Source organism: Primulina tabacum, chromosome 1 (assembly GCF_025594145.1).
Source record: "Primulina tabacum isolate GXHZ01 chromosome 1, ASM2559414v2, whole genome shotgun sequence".
In the NCBI taxonomy this organism is placed as follows: Eukaryota; Viridiplantae; Streptophyta; class Magnoliopsida; order Lamiales; family Gesneriaceae; genus Primulina; species Primulina tabacum.
The window spans coordinates 55306449-55315472 of record NC_134550.1 but is presented as its reverse complement, the minus strand read 5'-3'; the positions used below and the strand labels follow the sequence as shown (position 1 = coordinate 55315472).

At 33.6% G+C, this 9024-nt stretch overlaps 1 protein-coding gene across 4 annotated transcripts; it reads right to left on the bottom strand.

Moving 5' to 3' along the window:
- Positions 1 to 8624, bottom strand: LOC142551376 (uncharacterized). 4 transcript variants are annotated; one of them, XM_075660610.1, is made up of 8 exons: positions 8466 to 8624; positions 7697 to 7910; positions 6545 to 6668; positions 6046 to 6383; positions 4517 to 5405; positions 3881 to 4077; positions 2553 to 2629; positions 1 to 19 (listed from the first exon to the last, which is right to left on the bottom strand). In XM_075660610.1, exons 1-8 carry the CDS (start codon positions 8555 to 8557, stop codon positions 16 to 18), a joined length of 1935 nt encoding a protein of 644 aa, XP_075516725.1. In that variant the 5' UTR covers positions 8558 to 8624; the 3' UTR covers positions 1 to 15. The 4 variants fall into 4 exon arrangements, with proteins under 4 accessions (XP_075516725.1, XP_075516699.1, XP_075516717.1 ...); XM_075660584.1 differs by lacking the exon at positions 1 to 19 and adding an exon at positions 897 to 936; XM_075660602.1 differs by lacking the exon at positions 1 to 19 and adding an exon at positions 2227 to 2361.
- Between the last annotated feature and the right edge of the window lie 400 nt (positions 8625 to 9024).

The following is a 9024-nucleotide window of genomic DNA, read 5'->3' as shown; positions in this document are numbered from 1 at the left end:
GAGACTTGGATATTACTACCTACACACGTGAGGCACTGAACATTTGTTGCAAATGGGCAGGCAACCAGTGCATGGAAGTAGTCATCATCTGGCTCATGACGACAAAGCATACACCACTCAAACCACATCCACCCTTGGAGACAAAAGAGCTTTCTTTGTTGGTAAGCAAGAGGCGAAGAGTCTCTAGAGAATATTTTTCTTACTTTTGTAGGCACTTTTAATTTCCAGATAAGCTTCCAGGTTGATATTTGCCGAAATAGAGACCAACACACTGTCATTCGTTAAGGCTTTGTGAAAGAAAATATAATTTTCGTATTAAATTTATTTCCCGCTCCACGAGCCTCGGGAAATACTAAATTCTAAGAAATTTTTTAATAAGATCGCATGCATTCCTCCGTATTTCCCCTGAAATCCAAAAAACGATGAGAGCAATGACGGAACCAAGGTGGGGCAGATGAGTGCCTCAATTTTTTAATTTTGTTGAGTAGGTATATAAAATTAATTATATTTTTTTCTCTGAAAGGAATTCTTTTAACTACGACAAAAAAAAAAAGAAAAAGAAATGAGATTAAATAAATAATTATTTTAATCTAAAATTATTTGTCCGTAAACTGAGATTACTGATTTTTTCTTATATACTCTTTTTTTTCTCGAATAAGGTTTTGAATTGACATAGTTGAGGATAAATAAACAACCCAGGTAGTCCAAGCCATCATCGAACAAGCTGAGTTCTCTCCAGAAGAACCAATAGCCGAACAAATCCGTAGCCTCTGCTCCATATTCCAGGAAGTGAAGATCCAACATTGTAAAAGAAATGCAAATCAAGTGACGAATAAATTGGCTCGATAGAGTTTACCGAATCATGGGCACTTTGTCTTCTCGCATGTGATTCCATTGTTTATAGCCCAAAGTTATAATACAGGATCCACTGCATATCTAATGCAAGACAAAAACTGTGTGAGACGATCTCACGGGTCGTATTTTGTTAGACAGATCTCTTATTTGAGTCATCCATGAAAAATTATTGATTTTTATTGTGAATATCGGTAGAGTTGACATGTTTCACAGATAAAGATTCATAAGACCGTCTCACAAGATATCTACTCTTAATGTAGATGGTTTATTTTTAAAAAAAATATCGTTGTTAATATATTTATATTAAAATAACAAAAGATTCGATATTGTTAAAAGACAAAATGTTATTTCATTTGCGCTATTTAATCCCAAAAGGAATAATAATAATAATACTTTATTATTATTATTATTTGAATATCATCCCAAAGGAATAATAATAATAATACTTTATTATTATTATTATTTGAATATCATCCCCAAAGGAATTATGAAACTATTTCGAATTTCTTAATTCCTCTCAAGGATGCAAAAATTGAGTTTTTTTATTAAAAAAATTGATTATTATAAACTATAAAATACCCTATATAATATTTAAAAAAAAAACACATAAATATACATATCAATCACTAAATTAAAACATGCTTAGGAGTTAGCTAGGAGACATATAATCTATAGTTTTGAAAAATAAAAAAATATTTGGCCTCTAATTTGCGAAACTAATTAGAGTCTATGCAACTCCGGGAAGAGGTCATTGACACGTCATTGTCCATGCTTTTGCACTATTTTAACAAAAAATTTGAAAGAAACAATGCATTTTTTTTTTTGGATAATTATAACATTTAGAAGGAATTAGAATATTTTTTTTATTAGTAATCATAAATTCATTTTAATTTTAAAATTTCATCATTTAGAGTTTTCAATTTTAATACTATCTAAATTAAATTTCTATATTATTTATATACATATATATATTAATAATTAAAAGTAGACATTCAAACCAAATAATTTGATAGGAATAAACAGATAATAATTAGTAAATAATATACTAAAAAAATAGTAAAGGAAGAGGAAAATTGATTACATCAATATTAAAACAAGAATAGAATAAAATGAAAGAGAAAAAAAAAAGCCAAAAATAAAAAAGAAAATGAACATTGAAACACGTGCCAATAATAGGCTCCCAGAGTAGCATAGACTCTCCCCGAACTCCTAAATGAGAATCGACATTTAAATTGTTTTTTAGATGTTTCATCTTAGGCCATGTTAATTTTCTATTCGGTCATTTTAGGTCTGTTGCATTCAAGTAAGCTTGCATTTTATGAATAATAGCGAGATTGTTATTATTCCAGCTATTAGTACCACAATAGAATCAGAACTATAAAAGTAAACCACGGACAAATTTTTCGAATCGGTGTCCGGCTCCGGTCTCCGGCTCTGGCACAACTTGATTTTAAACTTGACAGCACATTATGCACCAAAGCTAAGCCAAATGAAGGAACATTTCAACTGGGATGAAAGAACTCATAATTTTAGGGAAACAAAATCATTTGCACCGATCGAATGAACGCCACCTTAAAATGTGACCACATTTTGAATTGGAGTACAGAAATGAAGAAATGATGCAATGTTATCTGCCAAAATTCAACTCAAATGTTTGCACGCCACACATCATGATAAAGTAGAATATCATTCTTTACCTTTCAATGGAAAGGTTAGTCCTCTTCTCGTTCGGAGATGTAAAAAGCTTTCTGACAGAAGCAACTGGATCATCCACCTTCACAGGAATAACAATAGAAACAATCAGATCATATAATGATAAACCAAAAGTTTTGCGCACTTCATGGGATAACGACATTCCCTGAAAATTATGCAGTCAAAATTTCAAATAATCTGAGGTTGGGATAATGTATCTTCGAGAGAAAGGAATAACAAGAAAAAGAAGGGAGCTTTGTTGGGAAAGACTATATCAAACGTCGCAAGTTGCAACAAAGGCACTAAAGAATAATTCCTCAAGCGTGGTGGTTTTCTCAGCATTAGTTCCATGTTTGTTGGACAAAATACCATCTCACTATGAAAATACAACACTACAAGGGTACTGTTTCAAGGGAATAAAAACACCTCATGTTGCACTATTTCTTGCACTTGAACATCAATCGAAATCATCATAATCCAAGGGTTAGTCATGAGCTAATTGGAGTTGGCTATATAGGTCTCTCTTTTCAATCATATTCTGTTAAAAATCAACGTCCTATTGATTTCTTAATTTCTTCACTTCATGTAAGTTTATTAGAACTTAATATTTGTATTTTCTACTAAATCCTAACAAACACATCAAAAGATAGATGTTGAACCAGCAGAAATCATCTTAAATGACAAATCCCCATCTTCCTTCATTCGCTCCCATTTCAATCCCTATCTATTTCTAATTCCAATAATTGTCCCGCGCCAGTTCAGAACTGAGGAAAGCAATCACATACACGGGGACAAATTTCCGTGACCAAGCATCCTTCACACACCAATAGACAACTCTTTTCATTTTGAAAAGATCTTGATACTCGTCACTCCCTGGACAGAGGTTATCCTGAAAACTTCAAGTCACCCCAGACACACCGAATCTTACCCATCCAAAACCCATCATAGATTTCCCCAAGTTCTATATATATTTCTCTTCGATTTGCTTCCGATATTGACTAAAATTGGCCTTTGAAATCTTTCTAGATTTATTGTCCATAAAAAACTTCTAATAGATCTCAAGAGATAAACTCCTAAAATTCGTCCTGCGTAATGAGTCGGTAATTGATGCTTCCCTGACAGTATAGGGGGTTCATAATTACTCTTTGACTGATAATAACAAAAATGGTAGTATTTATCCTTAATTCATTTTCCAGAAAGTATCTCCTGTGAGAATGATAACCTTCTGCTTTTTAGCAGATAAACCATTTACACAGGTTAATTCTTTTGGCTATCAGACCATCACCATCTTAACAATTGTATTTTTAGTACTCGCACATTGCCTTTCTTTTACCTCAATCACGGCAGATTCAGCCACGTTTCTGAGAGAAGAAAAAGGGAACTCCTTGTTCCCATGAAGAGCAGATAGTGTTTGTAGCCATCCAGGAGAAAAATTAGAAGTCGACTCAATCCAGGGGCAAAAGTGTCTGTGCTGCTTGATTGGATCAAACTTCAATGTTTTGTCAACTGATGGGAGTTTTGGCTCTAGTCCTGCATGCACAATATTAGAAACCTTATCATAGCGAAAACAATGTATATAAACCTACAGCACAAAATGTAAAATATCAAAGCCTCTTCAATCCTAAAATTTTAAGTATACTTGGTCCTAAATTTTGAGGAAGACCATGTCCATCAAAGGCTTGGTAGCATAAACAAGATAAACTTGGCAGCTCAATCAATAAAATGCAGGACAACAATAATTCTTACATTATGATGTATGACTTTATTTTATCTCTGCCAAAAGCTTACTTAAGATTTAAAAAAAAACTCATCTATTGAATAAAGGGCTATAATGAAAGCGACACACAACACAAGATTCACCTTGGAATTGTGAATTAAAAGACTTAGACTAAGATATGAATAAACCTATTAATGGTAATAGAATTATACTTTATAAATGCCCCTGATACACCACAATCTTGGCACTTACTCTGATAGTTATCTTGTTGATAATTTCTCTCCTCAACCGCATCTTCTTTGTTACCCTTGCTTGCCACACCATTTTTACAAGTGAAATCATCCTCCGGCTTTTGCCGAGAAAACTCTCCAGGTGAAGAAACGCACTGAACCACATTTGTTCTTTCAGTTTCATTATCCACCGTGTTCACATTTAAACTAGAATCTTCTGCCGCAATTTGAAGAATTTCTGATGAATTTGTGACAATAGCATCTGCTCCAGTGGCTCCAAGAGTTCCATCTGTAGCAGTGTTTACCCTTTCGGTTGATATACACGGGCCCTTACCCAATTTTGACAACTCCTTAATACCTAATTGATCCTTAGACTCAGCTTGCACTGGGATTCGTGCAATCAAACTCTTGCCAATTACAGGCAAAGATATGGACGCATTATAATTCAGCATTGCAGGTGGAGGACCACCTGCAATCGTGACGCCTAAAGACGTGGAAGCAGTGGTAATAGCATCTGTCATGCCTTCCCTGCTTCCAGCATGAATCAAGTGGTTTGAAAAACCTTCTGGTGCACTTACTTGACCAGAAGCAGAATCATTTATGCCAGAAACTTCTGTGAATCCAACTAATCTTACATACTCCACTGGACGAGGAATTTTACAGAAAGCCCATAATCCAACAACGGCACCACATAGATTGCAATTCAAAACAACAGAACTGAGATCAAATTCAGTAGAGGCCTTTGCATCCTCATTACCGCTAACCAAAGAACAAACACTAACTTTTTGCCTTTTGCCATTACTAGCCATGATATTGGTATCACTTATAGATTGATATTCCGCATCCTTGACATCAACTATGTAAGTTAACATATGAGGTTCCCAGCCACATAAACTTATGAGCTTCTGCGCCTGCATGTACTTCCAAAAGTTATCACTCTCCATGAAACAATTTCAATGCAAGTTCACAACACATAATATAACTTTATTCATGAAAAGACAAATTATTTAATGATTATTCAAGCACATATAGATAAGAACGGAGTTGGGTATCAGCATACAGTAACATAGCTGAACTACCATGTGCAGTTATTACCCAGTGACCCATATATCAGGATTACTCAACAGCCGAGAAGAAACAAAAATTCATAATTTTGAGGGAAATTTGATAACTACAATCTACTTTCTTTCCACCCAAGTTCTTCACATGAACACAGCTCAATATCTGCCAATGAAAAAAGGTGAAATTTTACAACGGCTATCAAGAATTTCAAAATTCACATAGGCAGGATTTACACCAGTTTTTGTGGAACTTTGATATTGTATTTCACCAAGTAACGTAGTAATCGTAACTTGCAATGATGAATGAAGTCTTCTGAAAGCAGAGAGAGTGAAGACACTAAACTTTTGGATTTTGTTAGCGAAAAACTTTTCAAACATTGAAATTTGTTAAATGATTATACATTCTATTGAACTTTTTTTATCTGAAACTCAGAAATACTTTGACATCATATAACCAGTTTTAGTACTTTCTTGCAGGTTAGAAGCAAACCTGATAAAATGAGACAGAGGAAATTGAATCAGGTTCATCCGAAACATAGTCTTTCCCGGAAGTTTCGTCAGGCACCAAATGCACTGAAGTAGAAAATTCTCTCAGAAAGTTCTCCAACATTGGGTTTCTCATGTTATCAACAGCTAAGGGATAAATGATGGGAAGAGCTGTCAACTGTGATAGTACATCATATCGCCTCTTGTAATCCTCTATCAAATCATCCCTTGACACAGTTGGGAACTGAGCAAGTTCCTCAGAGCAGGAATTGTTAATCCATGGGCATAATAGTTTATGCCCACTTTCTAGCTTCAAGCTAAATACCATGGCTGCCTTTTCAACTGTCCACAGTCCGCACATCAAATACCAGACAAAGGAGTCAGTGCATTGTTTTGTTTTTTCCACATCCTCTTGAATAATTTCTTCCTTGAAATAAAAGGAAAAGCAGAGAGAAGGATAATATTACAGTAAAGTAGCTATTTGGAAGATAAGTATGACTTGCCTTGTTGCAGTGACCAAGCTGTTGGTGTAGAAAAGAGAAGACGAGCTCCACATGATTTACAGTCGATGGTATCCATGTCTACATTAATCCAGCCTCTCCTAGCACAATTCACAGGACTGACCGCCTAAAATAGCACATCATAATCTTTTAAAATGAATTTAAATACATTATAAAATACGCAAGGAAACAGAATATGGGAAATATAATTCATCATAGAAAAACATACATCACATGAAATAAAATATCACATCTCAACAGTGTAAGAACACTTTAAAATATTTGATCTCTTATCTTTACCAGTAATGGTCTGATATTTTGTACTTCACGACAAATAAGGAGATTAAAATAGCAAATTGATTTTCATATGCATGTATATGTGATTAAAAATGACCTTTTAACTTCTCAAATAACAAGAAATGTATAGAGGATGAGACCTTAGCCAGCATATCCAAAGTCGATATAGAAGTTACAACCAACAACCTACATTTTTGGTAAAAAAAAAAACAACAGAGAGAACCCTCTGCGGATCAATTTGAGTGAAATATTGAATTAACATGCTGCACTTAAATCTCTTTGTTGTGTGACAATTGACATCGATTTTAAAGGTGTTATTTTACGTCTCAACTCGTGATGAGTTACGGTAATGATCTTCTCTCAAATATGAGGTACTGTGATCTATCAAATGAAAGAAGATACTACCCACCCTCATTAATCCAAACTAAACATATGCATAGACTTGTGCCTGCTAATCACATCAACAACTTATTTATATGTTTAAAATTTTTTCCATGATAAAAATAATCTGTATAGCATAAACAACTGACTGGCTTTGGGATAGATTCCAAAGAAAACCATAAACAACTGACTGGCTTTGGGATAGATTCCAAAGAAAACTATTTTAAAAAAATAGCAGACAAGTGTCCAATTTTAAGAAGGCAATCAAGATTTAAATCATGTCAAGCAGTAAGCAATATTTTCAATTAATTGATATCCACATAGGCCAAATCCAAAGCAATGGCCTATCGTGTATATAGCAGACTTCCAAAATTTTTTAGCTGAAACATGGAAAAGTAAAAACAGATTCAGCATGCATTTCTGAATTACAGTGAGAAAACTTATAAACATCAGAGGCAAGGAGCTTGCAAGTAAAACCTTAGGCTTGGCAAACCATGTCATGGACTTGAAAGTTGACAACCTCTGAAACAAATCATCACTGTCCCAAGGCCTGCACAGTGAAGCTTGAGCTGATGCGGCCGTAGCTGAAATGGAGCTTTCTGACTCATCCACCACTTTCCCAGCATAACTCACACCCGCAGATGCTGAACTCCAGCGCTTCTTCCCTCGTAGTGATTGAACACCATGTATACTGCACGTATCCAATAAAAATATAGCATGCCATTAAGATTTTGTTTGCTAAGAAAATCGAATAAAATGGAAAAACAAATTATTTTGGAAACTTGTGAAATAAAAATTTAGTGGGGAATTCTATACCAATAGGGAGATAAATGAAATCAAAAACTTCAATTGAATCTTTTTTTATTGGTCAAAATACAAGCAACACAAGAAATTTGACCCCGCTGAATTTCCAAGTGGACTACATGCCAAAACACTCTGTTTTTCAAACCGAACTCATAGAAACAAGATTATCTTACAATGATATCTCAATACCCTTGTTACTAAAAAGAAGCCGAATATCCCATGTATCCCAAACATCGCCCAGTGCATCCAGATCACGAAAAATAGGAGATCAAATAAACCAATTGATAAGATACAATTTACGTTCAGCTATATATATAAGCAAAATCAATTGGATAGCCAAAAAAAAAAAAACTATCAGGAAAAAAATTCGAGCTGAATGAATGTATGCGCATGTCTATGATGCTAAACGCTTACAAAAATAAATAAATAACCGGAAATTAACCTCTTCTTAGCAGCGTTAAGCTTGGATTTGTGAGGAGCAGCAAATAGTTTGTTCATTATCGCTTCAAATCTCTTCTCAGTTTCTTCTCCCATCTTTGCTGGATTTGGGATTTCGGGGTGCTCGCCTTTTTTTCTGTTCTATAAATTTTACATATTCATTTAAAAAAAATAAAAAATCAATATGTAAAAGTTAATACTCACTCGTCTCGAATATATCATTTATTTCCAAACATATAATAAGAATAACAATATTTTTTCCCTTTTTATTTAATATATATTTATATTAACTAATTTTTGAAAAACATAAAACAGTTTTTAAATAAAATAAGAAATTTGAGTGTAATCTTTTTTTTTTAATTATATTTTTAATGTGAAAAAATAAATATATAATATTGCAGAGTCTAATATGGTTAAATTTAAATTTATCCATTTGATTTAACATAATTAACAATATTGATGTATATTTTAGGTTGATCTTTTAAATATTTTACTATCTATCTCATTTAACCATCGCATCAAATTTAAATCAATTAATCATTTTTTTACGATTTGGTGTGAAT

Coding starts and splice junctions, on each gene's coding strand:
- LOC142551376 (XM_075660584.1), bottom strand. CDS start 8,557: ATGGGAGAAGAAACTGAGAAGAGATTTGAAGCGATAATGAACAAACTA. Junction 7,911..8,465: donor CTTAACGCTGCTAAGAAGAG/GTTAATTTCCGG, acceptor GGATACGTGCAG/TATACATGGTGTTCAATCAC. Junction 2,630..3,880: donor CTGAATCTGCCGTGATTGAG/GTAAAAGAAAGG, acceptor ATTCCTGTGAAG/GTGGATGATCCAGTTGCTTC.